Consider the following 19236-nt stretch of genomic DNA (forward strand, 5'->3'; position numbering starts at 1 on the left):
GAATCTTTTCTTGTCTCCTGAGCTTCTGACGAAGGCCGTCAATCCTTGGAGCTCCTTGCTTGCAACTCCCTCACTCCAATCTCTGCCTCTGTTGCCACATGGAGTTCTCCCTGTGGGTCTCTGTTTCTGTTTCCAAATTTCCTTCTTTAAATAATGAGGACACCAGTCACATTATACAATATTAAGGACCCAGCATATTCCACTATGACCTCATCTTTACTAATTATATCTGCAACAAACTTCTTTCCAAATAAGGTCACATTCTGTGGTACTGGGGAGGAGGACTTCTACATATCTTTTGTGGGGACACAATTCAACTTATAACAAAAGCATTAACTATAAAGGAAAGGACTGATATATTTTAATCACATTATATAAAAAGTGAGCAGTTTCTTTCTTTCTCCTGTAAGACATGTCAGATAAAGGATACCATGAAAAAGAGATTAGAAGTCCTTTTCCCCATCATTAGTAATCTTGCTACTATAAAACAGAAGTACGAGATACACAAAAACTACATATTTTAACATGTCATTTTTATTGAAAAAGAAACACATTTTAAAATTTTAGTATAAAAATATAGAGTCATAATTAATTCTTGCCCATCCCTAAGTTACGTTATCAAACAGTTCTTTTTTTTTCCCCACTTTCCCAGTTCTCCTGCTCACAAGGGGCCAAATTCCCGATTTCTGATTAGCTTATCATTCATTTTAGAGTCTTTTATCAAAAATATCTTCAGTGCTTTCGGTCAGCCTGACTTTTGGGAGTGAAAAGCACATGCCATTCAGAAATATCGGGATGGCCAAAAAGTTCGTTAGAGTGTTTACATACGATTACGTAAAAACCCAAACGAACTTTTTGGCCAACCGAAAATAGTTCCTTGTTCACTAAACATAACTTTAATTTGTTTAGTGAAATGATACGGTTTCGAATGGAATTTTCTTATTTCCAAGAGTACGAGGGTACAGGACAACTCCCACAAGGCCCCACACTGCACCAACTCCCCTGGCACACTGCATACCCTGACCGTGACCTTTCAGTGTTCTGGTATCTTCGCAAGAGTAGACGGTTAAGGCAGAAGATGTTAATTGCTACACAAATGTTTGTAAACTGAGAACCTTCTAGATTTCTGCTAGCAAGCTGATATCAGGTAGAGTCCCAGAAGGTCTTTTGTCAGTTTCTCTTTCTTGGAATAAGTTGGTCACTTTTCAGAGATACCAAAAAAGCTTGTGTTGTAGAATCTTGTGATTGAGGCTGCTCTGCTCAGGCTGCCTTATTTTGTCAGCTCTTTTGCAGTCTTTTCACAGTATATCACTCTGAAAAGTGAAAGGTCTCTCTGGGGGCACTGTTTTTTCTTTGCAGATCATTTAGCCAATTAAAAAGGCCCCGAAAAAACTGGCTTCTTGGTCCATGTCAATCAATTGCTCATTAGTTACAGAGACAAAAATTCGATCATTTTCCTTAAGCTCAAATATTCCACCTTGATAGATGGAATAGAGTCCATATTCTGAATCTTTAGACCAACAACTATTTCTAGCACTTTTCATCAGCAGTATGGGGTCAGGATAGCCTGTGCATTTGTAAATATATTGTACCATTTGTTTGTTTTTCTTTCTGTTCTCTTCTGTTGAAACTGTTCCCAAAACCGCCTCGGTTTCCTGAAATCGAAAGTATGTTTGGGAATAGATGTAATAAAACCCTGTTTGGTGGATAACCAGCTCTCCATTCCTCAAGTGCAAATTATTCAAGAATGAATGTCCTTTTCTTGACGACTCCCAGGAATTTATTTTCTGGCCCAAAGCTTTTTCATTCTTGGAGCCTGGGATGAAGTTTAGAGAAAAATAAAGTTAGCTTGTAGCAAAACAAGAAGTTTCCCAATAGCTGTGGCTAGCCAATGCTTTGGTTGGGATTGTAAAGAATTTTAATCTATTATAAAACTTCTTGCTCCTTCAATCTTCCAAGGATTCTAAATTCTAGTCATATAGAAATCTGGAGGCTCCCTTATCACTGTGATCTGTTGGAAGTCCCTTACTTTTTTGTATCTCATCTACTCTGAATAGTATCACGGGAATGGTTCACTAAGATGGCAATCTTCACTCCTGCGAAGAATTTCTGTCCAGAGCCCCTGCCTCCTTTCCTGTGCTGGTGAGCTCAGATCAACAATGTAGAAGGAAACCAAAAGAAACATATCTATTTCCTCAAGCTTAGAGCTCATAAATTCCTGCTATTCTTTTAGGTCTTTTTGGATTCCTCCTTGGTCTTTCTCTAACCCAGTGTCAAAAGCACCATCCAAGCAGAAGGCATTTCTAGTCCAATAAGACAGGGTACAAGGTTTGGCAAAAAGAGCCCAGATTTAAAGATCTTTGGACCTTTAAATCCCGAAGACTCTGAATGAAGGTGGGCCTTACTAAGATATGATATTCTTTTAAACTTTGGGCTCATCTCCATGATTGATGCAAAATTGAGTTTTTCAAGAGTTGAAAACAACTATCATATTAATTGATGAATAGTAAACAGGAATAGTGAAATAACGATCTCACTCATAGGCAGAACATGTCAACGATTTACAAAACATGAGTTCAGGAATACCATGAAGGCAACTGCCCAGAAAAAAACAAACAAAAACCAACCAACCAACAAAAAAACCCAACAACCTTTTCATTCATTAACTGATGCCTGAAATTTCTTTAACCTGGGACAAAACTTTTTACAATAATAAAAGCACTACTTATTGAGTACTTGCAATGCAACAGCATTTTGCATTAATCTTCACTGTTTTATGAGTTAAAGATTATCTCTGCTTTGTATATGAAGAAAATGAAGCTTGATTGTATTAAGTAATTTGCTCAAAACAAAGAACTAGGTAAGGAGTAGCTGGGATTCCAATGTGGGTATTTAGATTGCAAGACCCATGCACTAACCACAGCAGTATATGGACACCTGTTCTACAGTTAATAATTAGGCTTAACCTATTTGGTTAAACCATATGAAATTGACATTTCTGTAAGTGCAAAGTGGTCAAATATTGGCCAACTTTTTATGGTTCAACCTAATACAAATGCCACTGGGAGGGCTTGGTGACTCATGGGGAAAGTAGATGACTGATTTAGAACCTTTGAAGAGGAGAAAGATTTGATGAAAGAGAGAGAAATTACTTTAAAAAAATAAAGAAGAAGAAAAGCAAAAATGGGGGCATGGGAAACTCAAAGTTCTCCCACTTCCACTTCAGAATTTTCTTGAAGCCAGTTATGCCAGGGCAGTAACTAAGCTATTCATCTTGTAATCTTGCTTCTGAAAAGAGTCAATCTGAGACTTGATTACTACTGAGCATTTTGTAGATAGCCATATAAACATTTCTGATACAAGTTAAAAGAATAAATTATTTGGAACAAATTCTTCCATTCCCTTCTTTTAAACCATATATTCATTGTTTCTCTTACTTAGAGCTGAGAATGTGCTTCTCCGATTGGTCCCAGTTATGTGAGCAGCTACCCTCCGAGGACCTTTTTCTCTTTCTAGGTGAGGAATATTTTGTTGCTTTTCTAAAAGAGAAATGACAAAGAATCATCAGCACTTGTCAAACATGTCTCAGATACATTGCTGTTCACAGCTCTTATCAATCAAGCATTGTAGGCACACTGGGCTCCCAAAGTTGATTATATGGGTTTTCATAAAACCAATTTACATTTTAGTATTATAATCAGTCTACTTCCGCCTATGTTGAATTTGAAAAGTACTTTGGATGGGAAGGATAAGCAGTAACTTGGGCTAAAATTTATTGACATCTCAGGGGCAAGGTTCAACTAGAATATAACAAAGTGAAGATTCTGACCCTTTTCCTAAACTACAATAATAACAACAAAACTGTGGACTTATAATATCCCTGCTGAGGCATTTAAAGTGCACTAATAACCAGGTACTGGCAAATTTCCACTTTGAGTTATATATAGAAACAGAGTGATACCAATTTTTATCATCTCAATTATTTTTTCCTCCCTGCTAGATACTACCTACTCTAAAGGAGTAGCAGTGAAAACAATTGTCCAGAGCTGCTACAAACTGGTATCCAACAGTCATTTCCCTCACCACCCAAAGGGAATATGAAATGACATAATGGTCATGATAACCAGTATATGAGCATAAAAATCATTGATTCACTAGATCATAATAAATAACTTTTATTGACCACCATCTGAAGTGCTTTGGAGCAGATGGAAAGACTACAAATTCAACAAACTACTCTTTTAAAAAATCAGCTCAAACTTCCCAGGATGTTTACGCTGGTTGTTGAGATAAATTATACATTTTCATCAAGCAAATACGTCCAGGGACAAGGCAGTGCTCCACAGGGACTTCAAAGATGAATCACTGATTACACTGACTGAGCCCTCAAGGGACTTGCAGTTTTTAGGGAAGACACAAATTAGAAAGTGAAAATTAACCTATAAGAAATAGAAATGAAGGGTGATGGTTGTTCAGGGGAGGGAAAGATTCCTATCTGTTGGAGAGCTGAGGTCAGGGGAGGGTTTGGACTAAGGCCCTTTCATTCACTTACTCCAGCAAACCAAAGTGCCCATCACATCTATGCCTGACACTCTTCTAGGAAGTTGGAGAAAGAACTATAAACAAATGAATGCAAGAAAGCATTTGAGGGGCAGGACAGTTCTCTGAAATGGGTGGGGCTGGGGAGGCTTGGGACCCACAGCAATGGGAAAAGGGCATTCCCAGAGATCTAGAATAGTGTCCCCAAGGCAGGATGCACAAAGCATTCCTGGGACACAGGCGTCAGAGGAGTTCAGTTTCAGGCTTGAATGAGGATTTAAACTATAGAGGATTTGAATGTTAGACTAAGAGATTTGAAGTTTTACAGACATGGGAAGACTCTGGAAGGTTTTGATCAGGGAAGCAAAAAGATATGTGTTGTGCTTTAGGCTAAACTACCTCATAGTAAGGTTTGATGGGTAGAAGGTGAGAGGGCTGGAGATTGGCGAGTTAGCAGACGGCTGTAATTGATCAGGTCTGAGAACAGGAAGCTTTAATCTAGGCTAGTAGTAGAAGAAACTGAAAGGAGGTGATAAAATTTCATAGGTGAGGAAGGAATGCTAACGAGTCTCTCCATCTATTTGGTGTTGTTACTTATTCAGGATAGGTGGGTGTGTGCACGATACTGAAGACCAAACACAGCACGGGGAAGTACAGTCAATTACATGTTAGTCTCAGAATGCTCAGTTTTCAAGGTTGATGTGTCCATTTACTTTTAACCACCACTGATAAATAATTCATAATGCCTTGACTGCCCCTAGACCGTAACACTTTATTTAAAAATATTCAGTAATGGAATCCAGTTACAAATATCTTGCATTTGAGGTCATTGCAAGAATATGGGAAAGCCTAACTTTAAAAGCAAATTCTGAAGAGAGGACATTTCCTACTGGCTATAGCAAACAGCTCTTGGAAAAGAAGTCTGTGAATATGTATATTTGGGTGTCATGGATACATCTTGGTATACTGAGGAGTATATGATTTCTATGCCCCACTGGGATGAATAAAAAAGAATATTTTTCTTCCAACACTGAAAATAGTACATGCATCTACGGTAGACCATGGATCTGGTGTTCCTCATTAGAAGAGAAGTAGTGTTCAACATTCCTACTACTGCTTTTGCCTTCGGGGAAATGACCAGAAAGAATGCTTAGACCCTGGGACCAGGTCGTGCCTTCGTATTTAATAAAGCCCATTTAATAAAGGATGGTGGGGATTGTCAAGTGATGAGGAAGCTTATTGTAATGGAAAAGGATAGCTGAAAATTAGGAAGACATCATTAATAAAATATCTATTAAAAAACTGATTCTTCTCTGCCAGGCTGGTGTACCCCAGGACTGTAAGTCTCTGGTACACGTATGCAGGCTGGTATGATTATTAACAGGGGAAAATGGGGCTATGGTGAGCCAAATGCAAAGCAGCGGTAAATTTAATTCATCAGTTGTATTTACTTATGTATTGATTTAAAAAATATGTATTAAGAACTTTCTGTGTAGAGAGGGATGGTGGCACAACAATGTGAATGTACTAACAGCCACCAAATTGTGCGCTTCAAAATGGTTAGTTGTATGTTATGTGAATTTCATCTCAGTCAAAATACACACACACACATGCACATGAACACACACACCGAAGGTGGTGCAGGTAAGGACCTGGGGGATAAGAGAGAATCTACTAGGCTTGAGGTGTACAGTTAAGTCTAGGAATAGAGAGGTGCGAGAAAGAGGCATGTTTTCTGTCTTTGTGGATCTTTAATCTAGTAGGGAATCAGACAGAACACAGAGAATATTTATATATTTTCCTTTGATTTATATATATATCAATCAAAGGAAATGAACAAGATAAGTGTGATAGAAAAAATAGGATGTGGGTGAACTTACTTAGAAAGTTGGTCAGGGAAGTTCCCTCTGAGAGGCGATGAGTAGGTGATGAGGATGGAGGGTGAGAAGGATGTGGTTACGTGAAAATCCAGAAATGGAAGAAGCCAGTTGGAGGACTAGAGAAACTGGCCTGGGCAATAACAATGAAGGCGGTTGTGGGTCCAGAGCAGGCTGGTGACCATCAGCGGAGAGAGCCAAGGTGTGGGGACTGCAGGATGAGGATTTCGGGTGGGTAGACGGATTGTTGGGAAAGAGATGATGGAGCAGGAAGCTTTGCATAAAGAAAGGCTTAGAGCCTAGGGGTGGTCAGAAGCAGAGAAGATGGGTAACTTTGGAGCCCTTTTTTTCCAGCTATGCTCCAGAAAGTTACCCACATTAGAAGGTAAAGATAAAGAATCGAAGAAGTTGAGGTGAAAGGAAAATCCACGTTGGAAGAATAAAATTCAGATGAAGTTCAGACCATAGGTGGGTCACAGATTTGCTTCTGAGCTTTCTAGCTGCCAATGCAAAGAGGGAAATAGAATCAAGCAGCTTGAGACACTGAGCAGTGGTCAGAGGTGGGATGTGTGGATGGGAGCAGAGAGAAAGAGGATGGAGAGCTATTCACCCTATCACAAGGTTGACAGTAGAAAATTAAAATAACAACAAAAAGAATACTACCTGGAATTGAAGGAATGGTTTCCTCATAGGTTCTCAAAATGATCTGCAAATAGTATTGAATAAAGCTTGTTAATTTCCCTAAACATTTAGACTGACTATAGAATGTCTGTGGCTCTTCTTGCTGATGTCTAACAGAAAATTTCCACCTAAGATATCAACCTAGGCATCTTTAAGTTGTCCAAGCGTAGAGTGTGTGGGGCAGGGTGGGAGCTGGGGTGAATATGGAGGCAGCTGTCCCTACTGTTAATGGAAGGATGGTCCTCTGTCTGGGAGACTTGTGTTTCTGGATGAAGTCTTTGAAAGGCCACACCTGGAGCAGACAGGAGCAAGGAGTCATCCTTCTCCAAGTTAGGTCAGCCTAATGTTCCCCAGGTCTCCCTGTGGCTGACGGATGCGGTGGCCATGTCACCGCACTTTCTGAGTGTGTGTGTCTGATGCATGCGTGTGTATAAGTGCATTGTCTGTGTGTGTCTGCATGTATGCATGTGTATAAGTGCATTGTCTGTGTGTGTCTGCATGCATGCATGTGTATAAGTGCATTGTCTGTGTGTGTCTGCATGTATGCGTGTATATAGTGCATTGTCTGTGTATGTCTGCATGCATGCAAGTGTATAGGTGCATTGTCTGTGTCTGCATGTATGTGTGTGTACAGTGCATTGTGTGTGTAGCTGCATGCATGCGTGTATAAAGGCACTGTGTCAGAGTCCAGGAGCTTTAAATTATCGGACATACCCAAGACTCAAGGTGTAAGGCACACTCCCTCTGTCTCACGGTGCCCACAGACATGCGCAGCCCATCCAGTGGTGACCTGGTAGCACCATGTCACTCTCTCATTTCTGAGAATGTGGCTGAGACATTCTCAACATAAAGATATTTTACCAAATTCCCATATCTTACTAAACACTTCATATCACTTTCTTTGTGCTAACCAGTGGGGAAAACCAGTAATAAAGAACGAAATCTAGGGCTTCCCTGGTGGCGCAGTGGTTGAGAATCTGCCTGCCAATGCAGGGGACACGGGTTCGAGCCCTGGTCTGGGAAGATCCCACATGCCGCGGAGCAACTGGGCCCGTGAGCCACAATTACTGAGCCTGCACGTCTGGAGCCTGTGCTCCGCAACAAGAGAGGCTGCGATAGTGAGAGGCCCGTGCACCGCGATGAAGAGTGGCCCCACTTGCCACAACTAGAGAGAAAGTCCTCGCAAAGAAACGAAGACCCAACACAGCCAAAAATAAATAAATAAATAAATAAATAAAATTAAAAAAAAAAAAAAAAAAGAACGAAATCTAGCCTTTCTGTTAAATGAGCCGACCCTGACGTGACTCACCCATGGCTTTAAATGCCTCTCCACTCAGTTCTGTCACCCCTGGGGGCTTTGCCCATCCTTGCCCACCTTTCCCATCACTTGTTAATTACACAACTGTCAGAAACTCCCTTCCTCTGTACTCCCGCTCCAAATCAGAAGCCCTCTTCTTTTTCCTCTGTCAAAAGCTCTGACCCCGGATAATGGGGGGCTGCCTGTAGGGCAATGGGCACTGGTGTGTGGGAAGGGAAGCAAGGGGTGGGCTCAGCACATTAGCTCTCTCACTCTCATTCTGGGCCAGAAAGGAAGGAAGGAAGGAAAAAGGAGGAGGAGGAAAGGGAAAAGGGTAAGTCCTACAGTGTGGTCCTTAACACGGTGTCACCAAGAAAAAAAAAAAAGATTATAGTACAATCACATGGCCTGGATTCAAATCTGTTCATTAGCAGCCCTGGGAAACTTTACTCAAGTTACTTAACTGATATGAACTACTTTAATTTCTTCATCTATTTTCTTTTTAAAAAGAAGATAATAATGATTCCTTCCTCACAGAGCTGTTTGAGGATTAAGGGAGATAATATACATAATGGGCATAGGATATTTATGGGAAATTGTCTGTTCACTTCACGGTGCCTGGAAAAATGGGGAACTCTTTTCCCCTCCTACACTCTCATCCACCGCTGTGTGCCCTCTCTTCTCTAGTCAGTGGCAGGATGTGAGAATGGGAGGGAGGGGGGAAGAGCAGGAAAGGGACCCGTAAAACCCACCCATACGGCTTCTCTCATCTCCCCACTCCCAGGCCCAGCATCCAGCACCCCCTCCTCGGTCTCCAGATTTCTACTCTAGTTCTGAGTTTCTCTCATCTGCCACCAGTGGGTTTGCCACCCTCCCTCTAATCCTAGGAACCGTGGGGTCCCATTCCTCAGGTTCCTCAGGACACTCCCCCAACGCTGGGTCTTTCCTGGTGTTTTTCACTTGGGGCAATGGAGTCCCAGCTGCTGCAGGACAGCTTGTGCGCGGCAGGTGTCCTGCCCACGATTCCAGGGCAGCCGTGAAGCAGATGTGTCTCTAGGACAACCAGGTGGAAGTCCGATTTCATTTCTCGTAGAAATAGCATCACAGGTGATGCTGGGCTTTACCGCGAGGACTGCTTAGGGTTATAAATCAGAGCCTAACCACCGACGTAACACTGTTTCTATGGAAGGGCACACTGAGTACCAGACAATAGACTTACAATCTTTTCTTTAAAACACATCCTCCTCCTACCCTGGGAATGTCCCCAGTAATTTTTTTAAACAATGAAGTTTACAATTTTCATGTTTGTGTTCACAGCTGGCCTTTCCGCATACGCAGAAGGTAAATGTTATTAATGCCATCTTACAAATAAGGAAGCAGCCTGAGAGAAGAAACTATATTTGACATGTCCTGTCACTGAAAGTATAACTAAGTAATCATATTTAGTGAAATAAACTGTTAGCTAACATAAAGTTTCTGCTGGAGATCCTATTTAAGCAACTTTCACAAACAGAAAATAATATTTTGTAACGTGTCATTTATTAACTATGAATTGAGATGTCATCACCTTCAATTTCTCAAAGTATCTCTTTCTTTCCTCTTCCTTTCCTCTTTCTTCATCTCTATATGCATACAAAAATAAATAAAGACTTAATTCCAGAGAACGACAATGTGGCGACACAAGGGTTCGTAAGCAAAAGAAAACAAAAACCAAAGAAAAAAACAACAGAGAACAACAATGTGGGAAGAATATAAAACACCATTATTTGGTTTCTTTTGTCTTCTGAATAAAAAAAGAAATCACACACATCCTTTATTGTTGTGTGACCTTGAACACATGGCTCTGTCCGTGCCTCAGTTTCCACAAGGTGAGATAAAAAGTTTAGACTAGATGTAGGAGCTCTCTGGAGGAGAGGAATAAACTCTAGACCAGGAGTCGATCAGGACCCACTGTTTGTGCTGTCCCATCTTTTCCTAGTTCAGTGAATTTGGGGACAATCACTTAAACACTCTGTTTCCTCCCTTACAAAATAAGGACTCTAGACTTGATCTAAAATATTCCTTCTCCTCTGACCTTCTATGCCTGCTGGTAAAGGGACCCCGTGGTTCACTTACCTTTCTAACAAACTGACGGAGTTGCCACTTTACATGCCAGCAGGGGTTGATCATACTCTCGTCATCACTGGCATCCCAAGAACTGTCATCGTCCTTTAAGAAGCAGGCTATGCCACTTTTGGAGTACTTGTCCTGCATCTGGGTTGAGATGAATGTAACACAATATTATGCACAAGTGCTTTTTCTTTTTGTTCATTTACAAGTTAGAACAACAGAAGCTGATGACAGGTTCAGAGAAGTCTTAGCACCTTGGAAAAGCTCATTGCCTGAAGTAAGAGTAAGCATGTTGTCCTTTGTCCTTTGAATAAAGGTAAGCAGTTGGTTGTGGTGGAAAGGAAACAGGCATGGGCCAGGCATCCAGGGTCACAATGCCCTTTGCTGCCCCTGCCCTTGAGCAGTCCTATGTCCCTCAACAAATTGCTTCTACTCTTCGACATCTCTTCTTCATCCGCATTTTGAGCTGGGTCACTGTGGTGATCTTTGAGGTTCCTTCCAGCTCTGACATAGTGTGATTCCCATCCTACAGCTAGAAAGCCACCAGGTACAAAGTAGGCAGTGGAGTTTGTTTACATTCCAGGATCCTAAATAAAAAATTAGCCAAAGCCTTTAGGGTGCAGGTAATATTCTGTTTCTTGATCTGAGCTTTGATTGTCTTAGTAGATTCTAGTTATTGTTGGATTTCTACTCCTCTGGATGGCAGAATCCAGACTACATTGCCACTAGACGTTTGAATGTCCACACCAGCTAGGGATCTACCTGCAGAGACTCGAAACACCATTTGAAGGTTTGCTCCCTTCTTCTGATTGAGGGTAAACCTTTACAATGGCTAGATCATTGCCAACAAAGTCTGTGCTTGATGTTACACACACACACACACACACACACACACACACCCCAAACCATCCAGAGCACTCCAGAATGACAACTGATTAATCTTACGAAGAAAAACAGGATGTTCATGCAAGGTCAGATTTTTTTTCTTTTTCCTGTTTTCATTTTTAACAACTGGGATTCAGGAGATGTTATTTCTCTGTACAAATCCATTGAATTGCCTTTCTCTGGGGAAATAAATGGGAAAATAGCCATTTTAATCTGTTAGTTGAACTTAGGGGACTTCAAAGCTTGAAGGAAAGATCAAACTTAACGATGATCTGCTCTCTCCTATAGAAAGATGATCTCATTCCAAATCAAAATAACTTAAATATTTACGAGAGCTTTCAGCCAGAATCATGCAGGTCTGTACTGTCGGCCATGTGTTCCTTGGACATTTGATCAGGTCTCTCAAGCATAAAAGTGACAAACCTGAGTTAATTAATTCCTTCCCCACACTCTGGCATAGAACATTCATTTACTTTTAAGTAAATGTTTATTTTCTTTCTTCCTTTTTAAAATGCCAAGAGTAAAACATTCGCCTAGTAGATGTAGTGGGGGTGACAGCTGGGACCACCTGAGTTATGACTGGCGATGAAATTAGACACCATTCCTTTGATCCTACCCACCTCCATGTTCTTCTACTGTAGACATTAATTTTCATCTGCAATTTATGTGAGCTTAAAAAGCCTTTCCAAGGAAGGAACTCAATTTAGAAATAGAAGAGCATGTCTAGCAAACTGAGGGGAGGATCAGGGAAGAAGAGCTGGATTCACCAACAAGGCCTAAGGGTAGTTCCAGGAAGAACAGTTTTATTAGCCATGGCCCAGCCCAGCAGGACTGAGTATGCCTTGGCCAGGCGTTGACTTGATGAAACTGAATAAACAGGGTTAACTAATTTCCGTAACCTGTTGGGACAAAACAATGTGCATGACACAGAAGGGAGGGAGCAACTTGTCATCTTACTTCACAGCAGTCGGAAGCTGTCTCAGCATGAAAGGGCTGAGTGTCCGGGAGGCTGAGGCTAGGGGCAGGACAGGGCAGAGTTGAGAGGTGCTGGGATCAGGCAGTCAGGGTAGCTGACAGCCCCTGTGAAGTCAAGTGGAGTTTGAGAGAGTTGAAGAGAGCAGGGGCCAGCCCAGGTCACGACCAACTGCTGGCCTCTGGAGACCCTCTGGAGATTTTCCAGAAACACTTTCAGGAGGTGGGGAGGGAGAACCTTGAAAACTAAGGTCCTAAGTAGATGTGGGAGGGAGTCGGACAAGCTAGTGAGACTCCACTGTTAACCCAGATTGAACGAAGCCTAAAGATGCTGAGGATACACAGGCAGCCTGGAAAATATAGAAAATTATAGAATACTTTTCTAAAAGTAAAACAAATAAAACCCTCTGATCCACCCTCATTCCACCTTCTAGTTAACCTTTGGATGATCTCTTTTTTTACAGGGTTGAGATCAGACTGGGTGTGGGCAATTTTGCAGGTGGTTGTTTTCTCTTAAGACTATACAAAAATGCCATGCTCTTTAGATCTGTATGAAAATCATATGGCTAGCATAGATATTTTTACAACATTAGGTGTAGAAAATTGATAAAATATAGAAAAATTAAAAAGAAGCACCCATAATTCTACCCTCTAAAGATCTCAACTTATTTCTCCTTCTAGATATTTTTATGCTTATATTGGGTTGGCCAAAAAGTTCATTTGGGGTTTTCAACGGCAAACCCTGAACGAAATTTTTGGCCAACCCATATTGACTTCTGAACAACAGAAAGCCCCCAGCCACCCTGCATCCCACCCCCACATGTTTCATATTTAGTAGTTTCCTCTACGGACCTGGGCCAACACAGGTAACTGACACATGGGCAAGGTGGTGCTATGGTTATTCCAAGAATGATTAATATGATGTCACTCTCCCCCTTTCCTTTTCACATCCTTTCACACTTTGAGGTTGAATTTCCTACAGCACTTCTCGGGCTGGGGCTGTTCTCTTGGTAACCACATCTGGGTGTTGGGGGCAGGGGGACGAGTGTGCTATTTTTATCTGGACACCTTTAGAAGGAGAGAGGTGGTTATTGCCCTTGGTTCTGAGAAGTGGATTCCACTCAACTGCTGCTGTTGCCGTCACAAACAGTGTGACTGTCTGGGCCAGGGCCAACCAGTCCTTGGCAGGGCTTGAAGTCAGCAGGGAGGAGTCCTTTGCTAGCTGGCTGGCTCAGAGACTTCAAGGTGGCAGCACTGACCCTCTCTGCTGCCCAGACATTAGTCCCTGACAATCAGTTTCTGCAAACCACAAATAGCATAAAGGATCATTTATGGACATCAGCGGATAAGGGTCTCCTTCTCCTTTGTCTTCCCCATCTATAATGCCACAGCAATAGGTAGTCCCCTTGTCATAAAACTTTCTCAGAGACATAGACTTTAGAGGCTAAGCCCATATTTATTGTTCATGCTCGCAGGTCTACAGGCTTAATTGTGAGGGTCCAATCCAACATCCCTCAGCCCGGCTCAACCCACGCTCCCTATAATCCTTGCCCACTGTATCTTCTGCAAATTTTTGCTTGCCAAAGTGAAACCTGTGATCTGATTTAGGAAATTAATACTTGTGTTGAATATGCTTTTCCAAACTCTACACAGTCACCCGAAGAGATTCAGATTCATTTTCCCTTGTATAAATTCCTGATGAAGAGGGTGACAAACTCCAAGAGACTTCTCAATGCTGATTACAATGGTTACCATTTACTGAGTCCCTATTTAATGCCTGGGTTCAAAATTGGGCTTCACCTTTTACCTAACTTCCCTGAGTCTTAGTTTGTTCATCTATAAAATGGGATAATTATATTTACTTTATAGAATTGTTATGAGGATTAAATAGGGCAGTATTTTGAAAGTTTCTGGAACAGTTTTTGCTCAATATCTCTTAATTCTCTTCTTTCTGATACTATTAATATATTCTTCTGCATGTCTATACAGAAGTGTGAACATATAAACATGCAATCAGGAAAAATGTGTGCAAGTGGGGAGATGTTAAGCTTTGAAATTTCCATTTTTATAGAATTCAAAGAAACTTGATCATATACACAGACAATTGCATAACTCAGATCAGTAAAGAACGAATTGATTCAGTCTTAAAATGAGGCCAACTTGTAATGTTAGCAAATTTAGGGAACCTCTTGTATATGGAGACACAGACTCACTATTTATACTGCAAAGTTAACAAAACTTAGGACATGCTGGCTCCAAACTGGGAAACACAGCAGCATTCCAGTCTCTCGGGCAGACATAGAACTAAAAGGCATGATTATAATCACGTTGATTTTTTTTCTTACAAATACAGGCTCTTTGAAATTGTCCTATAACAAAGCTGACTTTACTGGCCATCGAATGGTAGTGATCATTTGTATAGTTACTTGTTGACTCTTGTTTTCTTCACTTCATTTCCAAAGGAACTTCCCAACCAGTTGAGAGCCAAGTTTATACTCCACAGGATGTACAAACTGCATTTATTTCCTTAACAGATAAACACTATTTTATATTTGTCCAAGACCCTTAGCCTTGCATTTCCTGCCCAGCTGACAGATTTGATGTTGCATTGCCACCATGCAGCAGGGTGCTGTTCAGCACAAGGGGGAGATAGGTTAACCCTACTGACACCCTGCTGTGATGGGAGGAGCATTCCCCATGAGCAGAGCTGGGTCCAGCTCTGCTTCCAAATTTCTGCCTGAGCTCGGATAAGTCATTTCTCTGGCAGTCTCTGGTCTCATCTATACAATGAGGGGTGTCCAAACTTCCTTCCAGCTCAAAGTTCCCTACTATACAATATACAATTAGTCAAAATATACACAGAAACTCCTATACTGTTGGTGGGAATGTAAATTGATATAGCCACTATGGAGAACAGTATGGATGTTCCTTAAAAAATTGAAAATAGAGCTACCATATGATCCAGCAATCCCACTCCTGGGCATATATCTGGAGAAAACCATAATTTGAAAGGATACATGCACCCCAATGTTCATTGCAGCACTATTTACAATAGCCAGGACATGCAAGCAACCTAAATGTCCATCGATGGAGGAACAGATAAAGAAGATGTGGTACTGTATACAATGGAATATTACTCAGCCATAAAAACTAACAAAATAACGCCATTTGCAGTGACATGGATGGACCTAGAGATTGTCTTACTGAGTGAAGTAAGTCAGACAGAGAAAGACAAATATCATATGATATTGCTTATATGTACAATCTAAAGAAATGGTACAAATGAACCTATTTACAAAACAGAAGTTGAGTCACAGATGTAGAAAACAAGTCGGGGGGAATGGGGGGGAGGGATAAATTGGGAGACTGGGATTGACATATACACACTACTGTATATAAAATAGATAACTAATAAGAACCTGCTGAATAGCAGAGGGAACTCTATTCTATACTCTATAATGACCTATATGGGAATAGAAATCTAAAAAAGAGTGGATAGGGACTTCCCTGGTGGTCCACTGATTAAGACTTTGCCTTCCAATGCAGGGGGTGAGGGTTCAATCCCTGGTCAGGGAGCTAAGATCCCACATGCCTTGTGGCCAAAAAACCAAAACATAAAACAGAAGCAATATTGTAACAAGTTCAATAAAGACTTTAAAAATGGTCCATATCAAAAAAATCTTTAAAAAACAATAAAAATTAAAAAAAATTTTAAGAGTGGATATCATTCTATTTGAGTAGAACCAGTTTTGCTATCTTTTAAAGAGTCATTAAAGAAAGATTTGTGAACCCTAAAAAAAAAAAAAAGAGTGGATATATGTCTATGTGTAACTGACTCACTTTGCCATACAGCAGAAACGAACACAACATTGTAAATCAACTATGCTCCAATAAAAAAAATTAAATTAAAAAAAATATATACACAGAAAGCCAAAAGCTGGGGTTGGCTTATTTTCAGTAATTTTGCATTCAAAATCCACTGGAATTAGCCACATTTGGAACACAAAAGAGCATTATTACAAGTGGTTTAGAGCCTGGCTTTGGGTTAAGCCTCAACTCTGCCCTACTCCCTGTGTCCTGGCAGTACAGTGGTGAAGGTTGGTTATTCTTTCAACAAGTGTTTAATGAACACCTACTAGGTGGGAGCTCTGTGCCAGCAGCTAGAGGTGTCACAGAAAGCAAAAGCAGACACAGTCCTGCCCTGATGCAGCTCCTCTCACTCCCAAGAATTTGAGCCAAGAACTATAAAGCATTAAGCAGAAAGCACTCAATGAACGGCAGCTGTTAATATTATGACATTCTGTTGAAGACAAAACTACCTCAGGAGTTTTGCTGCCCGCATCTGCTAGTAACTGGTGGAGCCAGTTCTGTAACTGCACTTTGTGCACATCGTCCCTTCAATTCACTTTTGCAAAGTCCTCAGTAATGATGTGCATTCGCAGTTAGGGTCCCCAGGCAGAGAAAGAGAGGATTCTCTTCCTCTGTAAAGTCTTCCCAGAGGAGCCAATAAAGGCAGTTAACCGGAGGGTTGCCAAGAGCCTCTGTCAGAGAGCGTGTGCATTGTACTGACCTGCTTCAGCTCGTTGGTGAAGTACACGTAAGTCACGGCCACACAGAGGGCCTGCAGGAGCACCGTGAAGATGAGGATCAGTGCGCAGGTCTGCCCAGGGCTGGGGCCCCCTGGAGCCTGCATCAGGGCCATGGTCCTGTCAGAGTCTGACTGCCACAGAGTGAACGAGGCAGCAGCTTATGGTTGGCGTGAGAGGAGAAGTGGGTGGGGCGTGGAGTCTGAGTTTTGCTTACTGGAAAAAAGAATCAAAATGAAACTGAAACTTAAGACAAACAGGGAAAACAAAACATATGAGGGTTACACAACTGCAAGCCTAGGAATCCCAAACCACTAGAAGCTAGCAAGAGGCAAGGAGGGTCCAAACTACAGGCTTCAGGGAGTGCAAGGCCCTGCCGACTCCTTGGTTTTTGACTGCTAGCCTCCAGAACTGCAAGACAACACATTTCTATTTGTGCTGCTTCATTGTGGCAGCCCTAGGAAATGAATACAGCTTCTATTTGATTAGAAAGGTGAAAAAAATCTAAGTGTTGCAATCACAATAGCTACAATCCATTAATCAAAATAAGATCTTGGGGACCTGCCTGGTGGCGCAGTGGTTGAGAATCCGCCTGCCAATGCAGGGGACACGGGTTCGATCCCTGATCCGGGAAGATCCCACATGCTGTGGAGCAACTAAGCCTGTGCGCCACAACTACTGAGCCTGCGCTCTAGAGCCCGCAAGGCGCAACTACTGAGACCGCGTGCCTAGAGCCCGTGCTCCGCAACAAGAGAAGCCACCGCAATGAGAAGCCCACGCACTGCAACGAAGAGTAGCCCCTGCTCACCACAACTAGAGAAAGCCTGCACCCAGCAACAAAGACCCAACGCAGCCAAACATAAATAAATAAATAAATAAATTTATTTTAAAAAAAAAAGGCTGAGATCTCCATTTAAAAAAATAAAATCGCTTTGAAACGGCCACTGTCAACAAGGTCATCAGCTCATCAGAAGTGAGTCCATGTTTCTATGAACTGTCCCATTCATTCACTATCTAGGCTAGAGGGCTATCTAGGTCACCAGGTTTTATAAGTATGTGTCTTTCCATCATTTTCTAATTGAACAGTCTTCATGTTCTTAGTTTACGTCTTATTTGTTCTGACTAGGTAGTTATTGGGCTGCACCCCACAGGTCTGCAAGCCTCGTAGTTGCCCAGCCTCCAAACTGAAGAAAGAGGCTGGATACAGCAACAAGGACATCAGTGGTTTATTGGACAGGGGATCCTACACGTGTGAAGCAAAAGGTCCTGGAGTGACATCCCACCATGTGCAGCAGACGGCTGGCAGGACATGACAGGAGACTTTGCTACTCAGGGGAGAAGGAGGCTATCATTTATGGGGGAGGGGAAATTGATGTCAGGTGGGCTCATCAGTTGCCAGGGAAACCAGGGGCTTGGGCAGGGGGCAAGCACGCAGGCAGTTACTGATGAAGCCCAGTAATTAAGAGGATTGGATAGTCATGTGAGTGAAGCAAGGCCTGGTCGAGCAGGGGATGGGCGGAGAGCAAGAGAACAGCCATCTTGAGTGGCCTGACCGTACCCTCCACCCCTACAGACCCTGCACCACCCTTACAATCTTGGTCCACCTCTCTTCCATGATACCCCTGGGGGGTCAGGTACAGAGAGGGCACTGCAACCAAATATCACAAACGCGATACAGGCAATAGCAGCTAAGGAGTATCAGGAGTAAGTCAGGCGCTTATCAGATTAATTTTTCATGAAAGTCCAGAGGACAACAATGGCATATTGCTATAGACCCAGCACTCAGACTCCAGCGAGGCCACCACTGTCACCCAGTTCGTGAACAGATTCCCTCCACTCAGATTAGGGACAAAATGTGAGATATTCGTAACAGGCACAGTGCGGGGAAGATCACGACCATTAAACAAAATACAAGCAGTAACAGCATCCTGAGATGGTGCCACGCCTGCCTGTGGCTCCTGTCCTGGGGGGCAGTACCATCCCGCCTCTCTACCCTCAGTCCCTACAGCCAGTGCCGAGTCCTGGAGGGGCCCACGGGGTTAATACGCTGGTGCCTTCCTTCAGTCAGGGCCTGGATTAATTACCTCAGTGGTCTTAGGTGGGGCCGGGCAGGAGACAGGTGAGATCTGTAAATCCCTTTCTAATCCTATTCCCCACGAGGCAGCAAACCCAAACCCCCGGGGACTTACCTGCCAGTCTCAGGGCCAGTTGTATAATGTGTTCCCTGGGGGTAGATGCCGTGGCCAGGGCGAAAGCGACTTATCGTCCTGACCGATAGCTGGCAACATCC

The 19236-nt window shown here is 42.3% G+C and overlaps 1 protein-coding gene across 1 annotated transcript; it reads right to left on the minus strand.

Moving 5' to 3' along the window:
- Positions 1 to 512: 512 nt before the first annotated feature.
- Positions 513 to 17117, minus strand: TNFSF10 (TNF superfamily member 10). Its single transcript, XM_059920538.1, has 5 exons — positions 16931 to 17117; positions 10510 to 10647; positions 7080 to 7122; positions 3438 to 3539; positions 513 to 1816 (listed from the first exon to the last, which is right to left on the minus strand). The coding sequence occupies exons 1-5, from the start codon at positions 17060 to 17062 to the stop codon at positions 1365 to 1367; spliced, it is 867 nt and encodes a 288-aa protein (XP_059776521.1). The 5' UTR covers positions 17063 to 17117; the 3' UTR covers positions 513 to 1364.
- Between the last annotated feature and the right edge of the window lie 2119 nt (positions 17118 to 19236).

This window comes from Balaenoptera ricei, chromosome 4 (assembly GCF_028023285.1).
Source record: "Balaenoptera ricei isolate mBalRic1 chromosome 4, mBalRic1.hap2, whole genome shotgun sequence".
NCBI lineage: Eukaryota > Metazoa > Chordata > Mammalia > Artiodactyla > Balaenopteridae > Balaenoptera > Balaenoptera ricei.